The sequence below is a fragment of the Alligator mississippiensis genome, chromosome 1 (assembly GCF_030867095.1).
Source record: "Alligator mississippiensis isolate rAllMis1 chromosome 1, rAllMis1, whole genome shotgun sequence".
Lineage (NCBI taxonomy): Eukaryota > Metazoa > Chordata > Crocodylia > Alligatoridae > Alligator > Alligator mississippiensis.
The window spans coordinates 130863966-130880764 of NC_081824.1; the positions used below are offsets into that span (position 1 = coordinate 130863966).

A 16799-nucleotide genomic window follows, 5' to 3' on the forward strand; every position below is an offset into this window, starting at 1 on the left:
GACAAGTAGTAAAAATAGTTACCAGTTGACTGCTTGAAACATCTAGGATTTTCTCTAGGTCCTTGATGTGACGAGTGACCTCCTTCAGGAGAAGCTTGAGCCTGTTTCCAATGACATGCACCTTTTCTTTGGCTTCCAGGCAGTCCTTGCCTTCAGCATGGACCAGTAGTTGACAGGACATGTCTTGCAGTGATGCAACTTTCAACTGAGACTCTAGCAGCTCACGTCTAATTTGCTATTACAACAGCAAAGTATCAGAGTTTTCTACTTAAATATTGTGCAATATGTGAAGCAGAATGCTAGAACTTATAAAAAGTGAAAAAAAACAAGAGCATGCAGGCATCACTTAATTAAACTTCCAAAATCACTGCAGTAGAAGTACTAAAACAAAGTAGCCATAGCCCTAAAATCCTTGCAAGTTGTAACAAAAGAAAGTACTCTTCTAATGAAGTGATAAATGCACATAATTTTTCTTTCCTGTAATTAAACTGTAAGATGTATAATCTCTCATCATTCCTGTCTATTTCAATAAGTTCTCATTAAGAAGAGATTTTCCAAAACCTCTCTCTCCCCCTCTCTCTGGCACATGCACACACCTAACCCCCACCCCAACCCACCATCAGGATAATTAGACAGTAGCTTTGATGGTTTTCATATTGAAACCATTTTGTTTACCCATGAACTGCATTACTGCCAGGACCAAATACTCTGCCGATAGTGATGCCAACCCCAGACTTTCTGATAGTCCAGCACACATAACAGACTAATTACTAACCTCCAGAAATACCATCTTTCTGCTTGGCAACTTTTGTTAAACCTTTAAACATAGTAGGTGTTTACAACCCTACCATTAGTAGTCTGTGATGATCTTGCAGTATGTCTGAATCCTGGTTTGGATTAATTGGCAAGATCTCATTCTTTCTTCTGTCAATGTTCTCCAACCAAAGCAACAAACCATGGCTCATTTCATGGAAATCCTACAGTAGAAAGGTGAGTCTTTAGAGATGTCACAAAAATCCAGCATCATTCAGGTGTCATTATTCTCACTGCAGAATCAGGTGTACATAACCGTTGCATAATAGCAGCTTATATACAAGTATCCTATGATATTGATACTATTGTCTCATCTATTTATACCCTAATATTAGCTGGTGAGGATGCAAGATGGAGCAGGTGCAGGAAGAAGATAAATTTAAGTGAACCTTAGCAGCTCCAAAGCTCAGCATAATGTCAACAAGAGAATGATCTCACACATGACAGTACAGACCTGGCACTGCATTAGGGCATCCTGCAGCGAACAGCGCCATTCTTCTATCATACTGCATACACGGTCCCAACGCATGTTCATCTGGGACAAGCGCGCCTGCAGCTTCTTGCTCTCTTCGGTGTCAGCCTGAATGAATTCTGAGCTGCACAGGTTGATGGAAAGGATGATAGCTTTGCGGTTGTCAACTGCTTTCTGCAGTTCCTGGATGTTAGGAAAATAAAAGGAAAACAGGACCCAAAATTCAAGACACAGGAAGTATGACAGAGACATCAAGAACCACCACCTGTAACCATCAACATTAAAAAGTAATGGGTTTGCTGTCAGTTATCACACAAGGGTAACTTAAGATACCATTTCCCTCTTTACTTGGAGCAGCAGACATCTGTGGTCATTGTGTGGTAACTTTGCAAATGCTCACTCTTTAGCATACTTTAAGTTTTATTGTAAACTAAATTAGAACAAAGTGAATTAAAATTTTAATGACTGAAATGCCTTTAGTCATGATGCAATTTTAAACATCAGAAAATCTGGCTCATACTTCAGATGTCAGAAAGGCAGGAAGGGCCTGGCAAAAACCACATAGCCTATTTATACAAAGTCTAGGAAGCTAAACAAAATATGGGGCAGTCACTGAGAAGCTCCCAAAAAGGCTTTTGCCTCTGTCTGTGGTTTGTTGAAAACTGTGGGGTGTTTTTTTCACAAGTATCAACATCAGTCTGTTACCCATACTAATCCTATGTTAAAAGATGTACTTCTATTGAAGGAAAAAGCAGCATGCAAAGAGAATGTAAATATGTTATCCTTCTGATTTGTGGAAACATGAACCGTATAAAAGCACTTTGATTTGGTTACGCTGGAACTAGCAAAATAAGCCCTAACTGTAAAGCAGGGTCTGTATGATATGAGGGTCTTCCTTGAGTGAAATAGGATAAGAAAAGAATGATTTTGGAAGATCCTCTTCTCTTATTTTATAGCTTTTTCCTCATGAAGTCCTATGTCACAGTAACCTTCATATAACTGAGTACAGCTCTATTAGATTCTACCTAAAGTCCATTAATGCTTCTCCTAAAGCAATTAGATTCGGCACTGTATGAAGCATTCTCTCCCTGCAAAATATACACTCCAGGAGTGGAACTTGTTCCTTTTATATTTGGCTTCCACATCATTTGAGGCAAGGGCATGAGAGACTGGACCTTGTAATTTGACCTGGTTTTATAGTATAAAGCATCAAAAGTCACAGCCCCCTGGAGAACAAAATGCCAACAGCAAGAGCAAGATAATAACTGCCAGGAAAAAGTAAATATTTGTTTCTTTTAAAAGTAGCTGTGTTTTACCATATGGTGTACTAGAACAGATCTTAATTTAATATGATTTCTAAAGTCACTTTCTCATTTCACTCATTAGCTAAATTGTGCTTTGCAGGACTGGTGGGGATAAGGACTCCATCCGTGAAATGTGGCTGAATTGATAAGGTGTACTGCAACTTATTTACACAGCAATTGACTGAAAACAGAGATAAAACCTACTTTTAATTTTTTAATTCGGAGCTCAATGGTTTGTAGGTCTGTGCTGAGATTCAGACAACGGAGCTTCTCTAGGTCCTCTTCTGTCTCTCCCAACCAAGCCCAAATGTTGTTCAGGTCAGAGTTAAACTGCTGCCATTGCTGCAAATTTTGCTTCATTCTTAGTTCTTTGCTTAGAGCTTGAGCCTGGATCAATTCCCATCGATCAATCACACCTGCAGAAACAGAGAAATGTAACTGAGCTACAGTAAAATGATTTAAAGCAATATGTATAGCTACATCAACATTTACAGAAAATGGGTAGCCTGAACGAAACATTAACATATCCCAGTTTAATTTAAAAAATACTGAGAATCAAGTTTCATATGACAAAAGCAAAGAATCTGGAGAGTGGGCCAGGTGATCTAAGATTTTTTTAATCTCTAAATTCTATGACTTTATGCTAGTAAATATTTGGGAACCCTATATACTATGTGTTAACCTAAAAAGAAAATGATCCAGCTACATTTGCATGCATAATTACCATGAATAAATAAGGACTGTTGTATTTTCAGATGGTTATTCTGATATCTAACCTTTGCATGTAATATTATAGATCATAATATCAGCAGCCACTGAATATATAAGAATGGGTATGAGATGTATATCTGGGTAATTATACCTTTTCATGTATAAATAGATATTATATAAAGGTTTAATTATACATGCAAACATGGACAATCATCCTTTCATACACATGGAGATAGAAGCTTGTACACAAGCTTCATAAATATGAACTACCATAAACTACCATTTCACTGGATGATGCCAGGTATACATTCAAACCGAACACGGCACAGGCTGCCTACTCATGTGCTCGTTTGCGTTTTGATTGTAATGCATTGGAACAGACTTGATTAATCGAGTCTGTTCCGTGTTCTAATTAGAATGTTCCAGCTTTGTCCCACTGTCATGTCTATTAAGACTCCATGCATTTTAAAATGGTTATGGGAATGCTTTACCTAAACCTCACTGAATGAGTTTTAGCTAAAGCACCCAGTGGTCATTTTAAAATAGGTAGGGGCTTAATACATGTGACAATGAGCCATTTTAATTAAGGAGGATGTCTGGGAACCACTTTACTTAAAACACCCCCCCTCCCCACTACCCTGAGCACATGTATAGGTGGCCATTAACTGTTACTCCTTTGCTTTCCATGGAAGGACTGTACACTACTTACCAGCTGTTTGCGTTTCTGTGCTGTTCAGATCAATAAATCCAGAGAGCTTCTCCTCTTCTTCTTTCAGCTTGTAACCAAGCCTTTTTACTGAGTCAATGCTCCCACTGCACTCACCTAGAAGCTTCGTCTGTCAAAAAATACATATTAAGCTATGCCATGCAGAAATAACTCATGAGTTAAATGGCTGATTACAAAGCAATTTCTATAAAACTTCTGAAGATAGGTCCCAACCGAAAAGAATGGGAGGAATCCTATAGTTTGAATGATCTGCAAATTATGTACATATAAAGTGGAAATGTTATGATGCATTTAAGCATGGATCTTTTCCATTCAAACTGGAATGGGAACATTTGAATAAAATGTGAATATTGTAATTTAACTACTCACAAGAAGTGTTGTTTTATTAATAATTCATATGCAAACTAAGTTACATGATACATATTTGTAACTCATCAGCAAAACAAAATACTACAGCTTAGTCTATAAAAATCTGTTCTTAAACTTTATGTTTTTGTTTTTTTTTTTTAAAGAATCATTTTTACAGGAATAAATGAATAGGTGAGAAAATACGATGACACTGCACAAATCTAACTGGACAGTCAATTCTAGGGCAGTGGTTGGCAACCTGCTAAGGCTGCAGGCCAGATTAACCTAGCTTGGCTCTGTGGTGGGTGAAAGGGTGCTAGGATCCGCCATTGCCTCCGTTTTTCCCCACGTCAGCATGGGAAAACGTGACTGCTGCCAAAGCCCACTGCCTCCAGCCACCAGGCCTGTGGACTGGATCAAAATGCTCTATAGGCCAGATTTGGTCTGCAGCCTGTAGGTTGCTAGCCCCTTTTGGAGGGTCATATTTGGGTATTTAAAATCACAAACAACTTAACTTTATATAGCATTGGCAATGTGCGTATATGAGGAAGTGCAGCTAATAGGCAGTTATAGCTAAATTACAGCTATTTGTTCTATGGCAAAAGTAATGTTTTCAATACCTGTTCTCTCAATAGGTGAGATACTTATGATACTCACGTAGCCTTTATAACTTAAATCTAGCTCTGGCCCTGTGGGTGTTTTGCTGCGGATGATGTTTTCTGTTTGCTGTATTTGGAAACGGCTGGTATCTAAGGCCTTGTCCAGCTGACGGAGATGTGTTTCCAAGGCACCTGGCTCTCCTACAGCAAAATACATGAAAGTAATGACTATAACTTTGAAACTGTTCAAAATCTTTGCTTTGGTTCAAGGAAACATATAAGGGATGCACTAACCAAGTTAAACAGCATGGAAAAGGTGACTACAGTGGCATTTGTTGAGAAATGACAAAGCAAAATGGTAACTAATTACATGCTAGTGTGTTAGCAGCTTTCCAGAGGACAGATGACTATATTGATGACTACACTCCCCATGAGGATATTAATCAAAGCTTTCATATTTGCATATAGGTTGGAAACCTGTTCTAAAGAGTCTTTCCCCAAAATAATTCTTGATCCCTCTGAAAGACTGAAGTCTTGGCAGGATTTTATGATGTCCTCATACTTTAGTTTTGTGACATTATGCTTTTTCAGATCTAGAAGACTGCCATGGACTGAGTGGAATACTAGTTTGCATCAAGAATCCTATTTCTATTCTACTACAAAGGAAAAAAGCAGTATGTGCCTGCCAAGTGATGCTGCTAGAATTAGACACCGTGTCATTACTCAATGTTTTTGAAACAAGACAAACTTCCCAGAGATCAATTCACCTTTGCAGTGTGTCTGATTTCCTTTAGTTTAGTTACACAGACAAACATCCAAACACTTGTGTGCCTTTCCCCCACTTCTGTCTAGCAGGAAACATATGCTGTCCTATCATGTCTCTCAGTGGAGGTAACTGATTAATATCTCTGGGCATCTGAAAACTTTGGAAGCAGTACAGGAAGGGCAGCCATACATCTTTGCCTGAACTTCCTGACGTGCCCTATAAAGTTTCTTTTCGTAGTGTTGTCTAAAATTAAAAAAAATTTTTTTTGTACACTTATTTGCAAAAAAGGAAACAGTGAAACACAGCTGTTTTATCACCAACCATGACCTAGGGATTTGCCCTCATTCTCAGACTTTCATGGGAGCACAAGTACTTTCAAGTCTGTAGTGAAGACTGAGTCCAGAGAGCTCATGAGTGAAGGTATCTGGACATGCACATAACCTCTCCAAGATTCTGTCAGTAGGATGTAAAAAGTGAGAGATGTCCCCATGATAAATCCTCCACTGTAAGAAGGGCAAACACGTGACCTAATAAAATCTTCACCCTTGCATTATTAAAAAGCTGCTTGGCAAGGAATCACTGTTTATCCTTCTACTAGTGAGGAACAACTGTTAACACACAACTTATAACAAAGTAAAAAGTTGGTTGGTATAGTTATGCAAGATATAAAGATGTAGACAATGAACTGAGCTTTTTAAATTCAGTTCTCATCCCTTTCCACCTCTGCATCCATCGCCACAGAAACAGAGGAAAAGCAAGGCTCAGGATCCTGTTGAAAGAATTTCTTACTTTAAATCCTTCTTTTATAATAGCCTCCAAACTCTAAGCAAGTCCTACCAATTTGAGCAGAGTACTTCTAATCAGATAGGTTTGGTTAGCCAGAAACTGAACTAAAACACTTTCCACTCCTGTTTCACCCACGCACCCAACAATACCTTTAAGTGTGGTAAGTAAAGCAAGGAATTCTGCATTAACAAGCTTGTGGTAGCATGTGAGAAAATATCTACCTTATGAGTTGTGAGAGGTACAGAAAATGTGCTAAGAGAAGAGGATATTGTTAAAGGTGTGGAATACGATATTTGGCCTAGCTGTACTCAGGCCTTTTTTATGCCTACCAGAAATATTTCTGAGTGCATTTTCAGTAAGTTTTACATACGCCTCAGGGCTTTCAGGGATCTCTACATCTGCAAAAATAAAAGCATAATCTGAATGGATAGCTCAGCATATGTGCTTCAGTCTCCCTCTAATAGGAAACCCATTTTCCTGGAAAGTGAAGATCATCAGTTCTAGTTTAAGTGACATGCTCCTTTATGGCAAACAGAATATAAAACTGAATCACAGCATGCCTAGTGAAAAGACCATTAGAATCCCAAAAGAAAAAAAAAAAATCAAACCCATTTTTAAATGCTGACAGAAAACTGAAAAGCACAAGGCAGTAACACTTAGGCATCAGGAAAAAAAAGCCTTCATTTAGACCTTCCTAATAACAAATAGAACATATTTACAGGCTTCACTTACATTGACATTTTGACTCATTATTAGTATTTATTATGCAGTCATGCACAGTCAGGCTTGTTATTCTCATAAAAGGTCAAATTCTGAAGTCCTAATTCAGGCAAAGCTCCCAATGATGTCAATGTGAGAGCCTTGCCTGAATAAGGGTTGAGTAAAAATCCACTTAAGGATTTTATGATCTGGCCCAGGGTGTGGATATGTTTCCTTGGAATTTTCTCTTCCCTTTGTCTCATGCTACTTGCTTTCATCCAATCCCATTTCTTTAAGTCAAAGGATTGTTTTAGCTATTAATGCTGCAGATGACAGTTTTATCTGGCAGACAGTGGAGGCACTGAGACAGCCAGTTCCCTCTTGGTCACGCATCGACTACTCCCCTGTAAAATTTTAAGCTGCAGTCATCCAGAAGTGCAGAAGTGTCAGAGGCCAGAGGCATCACTCTAGGACATGTGTTCAAGGTCTTCAGGGGCTTTTAAAAATTATTTTCCATATGCTTAACAGCTATCTGGTTGAGTTATCCTACATGTAATGTTTGTTTCCCTTTCCTGAGACAGAGAAGAGAAAGGCAGATAGAGAGAGCGCACACACATGAAAGAGAGGGTGGCAAGCTGAGCAATCATACCTGTTATACTAGCTGCTCCTCCAAGATAGAAATCTTTGTCTTCTTGTCCTTCTTCTTCCTCAGAGTGTAGTGCCCTTGAAACAGCTGTCTCCAAGTCCCTACTGAGGTCGTAATCATGATCCCATTCCAAGGGGATGGAGTCTACACTAGCAGGAGTATCCCGCCCTGACCTCTCACTTCTCACAGGCTGGGCAAGCGACAGTGAAAGGTTGGAAGAGGGGTGAGGGGAAAGAACACTGTCTGCAGATTTGTCATGCCAGTGTATGTCAGAGAGATCTGCTGATTCATCCAAATCCACTTCTCTGTCAGAGAGGTCATGTTCATCGTCTGTTAGCTAGAAGGAAGCACCAGCACAAAGTCTATTAATTCAACTTGGAGAAACAATGTCCTTTTTTCCTAGGTCAATGAGATAAAAATGTCACTGGGTAACATTCAAGCTGACAGGATGCCAATTTTTTTTAATGCATATAAAATAAAAGGATAAAATGAGTAAGAGGGCTAAGATTAAACTCAACTGAACTCCTTATTGCTCATCTGTATAGTCTCATGTCTGGTAACTGTCTTCAAACTTATTCCAGATATTATCTTTACAAAGGAAGCAAAACTAGTGCAGTATTTTGGAAACAAATTATAAAATGTATCAAGGAGATTTATCTTGATTATTGCTGTCATTTGTTCTTTTGAGAAACCACCTCTTTTGCTTTCCTTCAGAAGGGCTTTCAAGACAGGTTTTGAAAACCTCCTTGACTTCCTGGCTGCATGTTCACTTTTGGGGGACTTGAATTTTCATCTGCTATACAGGAGGTAAATGTTTGCCTCCTTACCTCCCCAAGGAATTCAATAACTTTGCTCAACCATGGAATTGACTATAGAGGGTAGAAAGAATTTATATCCCTAGTACTGCACTGTCACTTTTTATTTCTGAAATATTCAGGAAACACTTGTTAATAATGCACAGATGTGCATGATGGCTTACAAAAGCAAGACAGGCTCGGTCTAAAGAGCTTGCACGCTAAACAAGATGTAACCTATCATGAAACAAAAACCATCAGAGAGATGAAGTTATCACAGTTACAACAAATGAAGATGATGGGATATTTTTGCAAGATTTTATAAGTTCTTTTTACTGTCTATAGACAGACAGACAGATAGACATCACCATTGCACCTATAAATTAACAACAAATCCTAAGTAAGTTAAAAAAAGGTTACACACAGGCAGGCGGATCAGTTTCTTGTGGTAGCGTTCCACCCGACCAAAGACTTCTTGACAATAACGCCGCAGCTCATCTAGTTCCTCTTCAATGACAGCTGCGTCCATGGGCTCACATTTCTCTATCAGCTGCTCACCCTGGCCAATTATCTGCTCGATTTTATGGTTGTTCAGTGAGATCTCCTGCTGGAAAGCCTGTGCAGTATGAAAGTCCATGATTTCTTGTTATTATAACTGACATATTGCTTTTAAGTGATTGAGAAAGCTAAGTCTTGGAAAGCTTTACAACTAGGATGGTTTGCAGACCAAACACAACCAGGGATGACTACACATCTTTCATGCCCCATTTACACATTACACTTAAGACATGCTTAACTAGTTTATCGCATCTTAAATTGTGATCCAGTTACACGTTCAATCAATTAATGAATTAATGGCATGATAAAACAAGGAATAAGCCCATTGTTATTCCACAAAAAATGTGTAATAACTTTATGGTTCTTTCTTATCACACTATTAATTAAATGTATGGCCAGATGCTTCCCTGTGGCTGAGAGCACCATCAGCTGACAAGGCTCCCAGCAACAGGGGTGTGCCATTCATTGCCTGAGCTGCCAGCTTCATCAGCTGTAGGGCTTACAGTTGTGGGAGCCAGCTGCTTGCCAGTGCACAGGGAGCCTGGAATCGCAATCCTGGGCTTCCCCAGCATTAGCAATAAGGTGTAATTGGATCTGATGCTGGATCCCACAATCACAACTCCTGCCGTGGCATGCGTGGCATGGCAGGAGGTGTGACTGTGTGGATCCGGCATCAGATCTTATCATGCCTTGACCTGAACGTCTAGGGCTTTTATAGACATGCTCCAGGAAGTGGGGGTGGGGGGTGGCATTTTAATTAGTACGGCTCCAAGAGCCACACTAATGAATGTGTCTGGAGTGTCATGTGCATCAGTGTTCCTGCAGTGAAAAATTGTGGTGGGGGCACTTTAACTAAAGCATGAATGTTTTTCAGTGCAGGGACACTGATACACGTGACTGGAGTCTGCTGGAAAGCAGTATTTACCACGCTCCAAAAGACTCGATTAATTGAGTCTACTCCAACATACTGTAATTAGAGTACTGGAGCAACCACCTTGCACATATATAGGAGCCCTTAGAGAGGCCTTCAGAGAAAGCAAAAACTGGTGGTGACAATTAGGACTCCACAATTAAACTGTCAAATGATCTACCAAAAATAGGAGTCAATGGATTATCTAGTTTTGGATCATGCCAGATTTGGAAAGAACTGTTTTTCAAACAAGCCACATTTATAAGTATACAAAAGTATATATCAATAAAATGGTTAGGAATGGATGCAGTTTCTAAAACTAACACACTAACATATTGTTTTCTATAGTGCTATATACACTGCAGATGTCTCATTGCTCTCAGCAAGCAATTCACATGCTGGTAGTATAAAATCTATTTACAAACAGGGTAGCCATTATGCCCTTGACAATAACTCAGAGGTTTAGGCATTAGAAATTATTTCACTGAGCCATGAAACATCATATACAATCTGAGCATATATATTAACTAATCACTTCCCCGTCATTGTTGTGACAGGGCATTGGCAGGGCCCCCATCTCCCCTGTTTTTACCTGTGGCACAGTATATGCTGATCTTGGTGTTCTGGATATCATTCCTTGTAGCTGTGGGTGAGAGTCTGAAGTAACAATCTGAGGGATTCTTTGGATTAATGACTGTCCTTGAACTCAAGGGGCTAGACCTGATGGCCCAGAAGGCCCCTTCCAATCCTATGTTTCTAGAAACCTCAGGACTTGCAAGTGATCATCTACACTTTTTGAAAATCTGTATTTAACTAAGGTGGCCAGACAGGCACATGGCATTTCCTCTCTATCTCACTGCAAGGAAAGCACCTTTGGAAGGCTCACAGCATCCTGTGATCCTGTCTGAAATGCCAGTGCTGGGGATTGTCTTACAAGTACAAGGCTTTAATTGCATGGAAAAATACTTTTCAGGGGCCATTTCTTACACTCTCCTCTTCTGCTTATTTAGTTTTGATAACAGACCATTTTCTCTCTCCTACCTTGAGCTGCTTTATCTTTGCTTGGACATCACACTCTGAGAAGTGTTCAATATTGGTAAGCTGCAGGTCCATCTCCGTTAGCCAGACTAGAATATTGTCACGGGCTGTCTCAAACTCCTCACGCTGACCAATAAAATGCTGAACAAACAGAAAAGGGGAGGGGAAACTTAGGATGCCAAATTATCTAGCTTTCATATATACTATCCTTACAGTCTAACTGAAAACGAATCTGTTCTCTTCTCCAGAGTCTTTCAAGTTCCCATCTCATGCTTTTGGCTGCGACTAGTAAAGCTACAAAGTTCAGATGCAAGTAAACATTCTCACTCTTCTCTTCCAAGAAAGAGCAAACTATCTAGGTTCATCTCCTGCAAGCTCTCACTTCACCACATTAGAAAGAGAACCCATGAAAATTCTGCCTGCAGAAAAACAAGATGTAAAAACCCAGACAAAGAGAAAACTGCATGAGTTCATGATCTTAGAAGCTTACAATATACTCCGTGAATACAGGGCAGTGCTGAAAAAACACCCTGAAATGGAGACATACCTTTAGTCTACGCAAGATGGAGGCGACTCGCTTTTGTAAGTTGTCCCATCGCTGGTTCCCTTCATAGACCATCTGCTTGAGGCTGCAAGCGGAGTCAGTGCGATTCTCTCGGGCCAGACGGCGGTACTGTTTGTTAATCAGCTCCAACTGAGTCAGACTTTCATGTACCTGTCTCTGGAAGGCCTAACACAACACCAAAACATACCATCAGACACTCAGCCCCTGAAACTATTAAATGCAAATAGTGCCTTAGTTTGTTCTTGGTCTTAGGACTGCCATTGAGGGAGGTCAATTGTCAAGGTTAAGCCCCCAACATTCCTGGATACTCAGTCAAAACTAGAGAGTTTACTCTCAAAAGGGCAATTTGGTGGTGTGCGGGCTGGGCCGCCCATTTGCACAACCCCGGTAACTCCAACATTGGTGAAAATGTTTGGTGGAACAGATCCTGACTGAAGGATTGGGGCTTTTAGACTAGAAAGAGCTACGAGAAACACTGTGTTACAAATCCACAAGTTGGAATGCATTCGAATCCTCCTGTCAGAATGACAGACAAGTGCAATTTTATCCCATGAATGAGGTTATGTCCTTTCTAACAATTCTTAAGCCTGGTTCTCTGAGAGCAGGGAGTGTGTGAACTGTGGGAGTGTGTGAATTGTGAACTAATTCAAGTGCCTTAAACAGTTAGAGTGTTTCAAGTTATATTGACTTGAACTAAACTTCAAGTTTGCCATGGGGAAATAAAAACAAAACAAAACAAAAAAGCACATCATTTTTCTGTAGACAAGAAAGCCAAAATTCCTTTGGTTTCACAGAATTTCTCTAACCTCAATGAATGTCTACAGTAATAACACTGGATAGATGCCAAAGGATGAATCTGTCAATAGTGTGAATAATAACTATACATTCACTGGAATGGCATTCAAGGCATTTTTTACCTTCCGTATACAGGTGTGCACATATTTATTTGCACAAGTACTCATAGAAAGAACATTCTGTCAGTATTTATAAAATCCTATATTTGAGAAAATGCTTGTGCCACATGTTCAAATCCTCCTTTCAGTCAGAAAAAACTTCAGTCAACCAACGCAAGAGCAGAAACACTAATGCGACTTAGGCTGTCAAATAAACTATGTGAATAAAAAAACCAAACAAACTCTCAAAATCAGTCAGAGAAAGCAGGCTGTGATTCATCCAAAGGTAGAAATATGTTAAAAATGTGTTGGATTATGGATTAATAGTTTCTTAAAAGCAAGGTTTCATTGGTTGGTATTTTGTGAGTAGAAAAAAATGACTCCGGGATAGATCTAATAGTTTTGTAGATGCTTCCACTTAAGGCATTGTAATGCTTATAAATTAGGCACTTTGCCCCTAGTAGGGAGATCAGACAAGGTTAAGCCACCAATGTGCCCAGCTAGTCAATCAATGAAAAAAGTTTTCCGTATCAAAAAGGACCATCCAGATTGCCTAGGCACTTAGAGGTAGCCAATAGGAAGTGCCAGAGTCTGAACTGTAGCTCTGAAGCTTAAACACCTGACTCAGTGCAAAACATTAGGCACTTTCAATGGATCCAAGTGCATCTACAAGGAAGATGCTTAACTTATAGGACCACTGAATTCAGTGGACCAGTGACTACTGCTACTGTTATTTCTATTCTTTTAACCAATGGCTGTTTAACTGTAAAATACATAAATAGGTCTAGAAATAGGGACTAGAACCCAAGTTTCCCCCTTCTATGGGGTGTCCTCATCAGAGCTACAACCAGTCTTCCTGTTGCTTTTCATTCTGGCCCCATGAATCATGGAATTGTGGTTGTCTAGTGTCTCAGCTTCTACAGGAGGACAACCCCACCAGTTTAGGGCACTACCTAGTGGTTAGGGTTCTCTCACAGAATGTGGCAGAATAAAGGATCGAGTTTCCTCACATGGATGAAGGCCTGCATCCTTTCCTGCATGAATGATTTGATTGCTAGACTAATCGCACTAAAGGTGGGCCCATCACCAATGGTCCAGAGTGACTATAGAATTCTGTACTGAACTTGATGCTGTTGGTGTCAACCAAGTAAGTGTCTTGTGAATGCTTCACAGATCAGGGTTTTTGATGGAGTTGAGATACTTCCCAGAACAACTGGACCACTTTTGGAGCATGCTCAAAAGCTGTGTAAATGTCCAAGAACCTTTTCCATCCAAAATGGAGATGCTCAAACGGCTTTGGGACTGCTGGAGAAGAGTCAATATTGATCATTTTTGTAAGTTCAGCAGAAATCAGACAGTGAGGTCCTGTTTCAGTGCTCATGCAAATGATTTGGATCTGGCTGAAAGTGTGTTACCTACTTAACTCATCTCTCTTAAGGACATGTTTAGACAATTAATTGCCTTTTTACTCCCAAGTGCCTAGTTTTACAAATCTGCATTTTGCACAGCTGTAGGTAGCAAAGAAACCCTGGCAATAAGGCATACTAGAGGAAGAGACATGAGAACACTGGAAAACAAATACTCTTTATATGCTACAGTCCTTGATACAAACGCCTGAAGGAGTGCTCAGTTATTTCAACCTGAAAAAAAGCATTTGTGTCCAAGAAAGCCCTAGACAAAGGTAAAGGAGCTGGGTTGAAACAACAGCAGTATTAAATGGGCCTTGTCACTACTGTGACCCCCCCAAGTTTAGACGCCAATGAAATTAAAAAATAAGCAGTTTGGCTACTGGAATAAAATGCAAGTGGCAAGGTCAGTCAAAAGAGCAAAACATAGAAGACAAGCAGATTCTTTTATAGGAGAGGTTTAAATCTAACTGCACGTCTTCTATCATCTCTGAGGATTTAAGAACATTATTCTACAACTGTGTAATTTTACAGTTGCTCTTTCACCTGTTATCAAGTCGTGTCCAGCAAAAGAACAGGTGTGGGTGTTCTTCAGTTCAGCCTTACAATAATTCATTTGTTCCTTTTTCTCTCTGTAATCACGCAGCAGCGAAATATTGGACTGCAGCGTGACTTTGTGCAATAGAGTCCACAATAATCTTGTGTAATACACTGCAGGACTGAAAATATTCTAACCTATTTTGTTACTGCTCTCATAGACTTTATAGCTAATCGATGGTGTGAACAGGAGGATAAAATTAGATCAAAATTAGTTTTGATACAATCAAGAGAAATTCACTTTCACATTTATGATCCAGGAGGACCCCATTACATGTGAGTAGTAGGAACACTATTTTGGGATTTATATCTCTACCTTATGATAGCTGTAGAAGCTGTTTGCAACTGTGACAATTCAAAAAAAGAACTAGACAAGAAACTGAACTGTTTTCTGGAGAACTGTTGCTATATTCTCCTCTTGCATTCTTTTTGCCTGTAGTTCGTACTATTTATATAATCAGAAGTTCACTGATCTGCCTGAGAGTACAGCATGTACGGGGCAGAAGGGGAAAGGTGGTGCAAAAAAGGTGAGAAAGGGTACATGAAGCCAGACTTCAGGTACAGACAGGTCAGCTGTGAAGATTAGAGATAGATGAGATATGCATGGTACTCTCTCATATACAGTAACTCATTACATGTGTTATTTAAGCCCTGGTTACCGAATGAAGGGATGATGGAACGAATGGGAAGACGGTCTGAAACAGAATATACATTTTTCCAAAGAGTATCTCTCTTAACGTTAATATTATATAGTAGCCTTTTGCTTCACTACTATAAAAAGGTCTGTGCGTGTTTCAGTAATGAACCCTGATCATAGTTCCCATAGGTTTGTACATAAGTAATAAAATCTGAGCCCGGCTAAAGCCATTCCAGAAAGCTTTTTCCTTCAGCTTTAAATTACGCCACTTCCCCCGAGCAAAGCAAGCCATGAATAAAAATGTTCGCATTTAAAAAAAAATATTTATACTTTAAGAGGATTTGATTAGTTAATAGCATTTGCCTTCTTGGACTGCTGAAATAATGGCTCAGATTTATTATTTTCATAATTAATTTCTTTTTTCTTATCTAGAATATTTCCCTTATAATCAAGTAGGAGACCATCAACTGTGACGAATCACCTGAATAGTCTGCAAAAGTTCCATTTACTTCACATCATGCTTATCTCACTGTAGTTATGTTACCATTGATGGGCAGTGATTAACTAAAGGCACCAACAAAGGCCTCAATCTTGTGAGTGCTTTAGCACATACTTTGGTTTATGTCATTGACACATATGAGCAGACTTCTGATTATATCAATACTGCAAACTAAAGATGAAAAGAATGTTAGAAGAGAATATAGCAACAATTATTCAGAAATCAGGGACTACTTGTATATAAAATTATTTGTAAATTACAAGTGCTCAAAAGATTAGGCTCAAAAGAGGAAACGTGGTAAATCTACAAATATCTGACTTTAAATAAAGAGGAGTTATTTGGGATGGTAGTCTACAGGCCATTATAGGGTGTGGACACAAAGAACATTTGAAATGTTTTAAGCAACTCTGAAACATCTTTGAAATGTTTCAAAAGCTGAGCATACAGGTGGGATAAAAACGGTCACAAAAAAAATGTACCTGGAGGATTTGGGTAGGAAGGGAGTGGAGCCAAAAGCCCCTGGGAGATGGACCAATGATAGTGTGCTCCACTCCCTTTCCCTATGGGGAAAGTAGAGTTTGCAGCCCCTCATCATGCCCCCTGGCTGGAGAGATTCTGAAGGACTTCAACTGAGAGGCAGACAGGGGCTATATGTCTTTCCATGGGTGAAATGCTTCATTTTTTAAAGTAATTCCAATATTATAGCCTGAAATGTCTCAAACGTTACATCTGTTCACTCACATAAGAAGAGGTAATGGGATGAACTTAAGGAACGGGAAAAAGATACAAAGTGAATATCAGAAAAGGTTTCTTGGCAATGAGATTTCTTAAGCTAGATAACTATTTTCTTCCAAGGGAAATAACTGAAAGCCTGATGATTAGGGATATTTAAAAAATGATGGTGGACAAAACACTGGACAGTGAGCTGCAGGAAACAAGTGTGCACTGGCAGGTAATAGAAGCCCAGTAGGCATTTTTTAAAATTTCTTGCTAATATACTTTTTTAATTATTATTAAAATGGTTAGTGGGA

General features: G+C 39.4%; 1 protein-coding gene across 3 annotated transcripts in view; it reads right to left on the bottom strand.

Annotated features, from left to right (window-relative positions):
* Nucleotides 1–16799, bottom strand: part of SYNE1 (spectrin repeat containing nuclear envelope protein 1) — a 535576-nt gene that overhangs the window by 10960 nt on the left and 507817 nt on the right. For all 3 annotated transcript variants that reach the window (XM_059714126.1, XM_059714134.1, XM_059714130.1), the window contains 11 exons: nt 11719–11901; nt 11175–11312; nt 9090–9281; nt 7875–8208; nt 6856–6924; nt 5033–5175; nt 4010–4136; nt 2794–3005; nt 1268–1468; nt 849–977; nt 23–235 (listed from right to left, as the gene is read on the bottom strand). In XM_059714126.1, the coding sequence (XP_059570109.1) occupies nt 23–235; nt 849–977; nt 1268–1468; nt 2794–3005; nt 4010–4136; nt 5033–5175; nt 6856–6924; nt 7875–8208; nt 9090–9281; nt 11175–11312; nt 11719–11901 (1941 nt within the window). The remainder of the gene's footprint in view (nt 1–22; nt 236–848; nt 978–1267; nt 1469–2793; nt 3006–4009; nt 4137–5032; nt 5176–6855; nt 6925–7874; nt 8209–9089; nt 9282–11174; nt 11313–11718; nt 11902–16799) is intronic.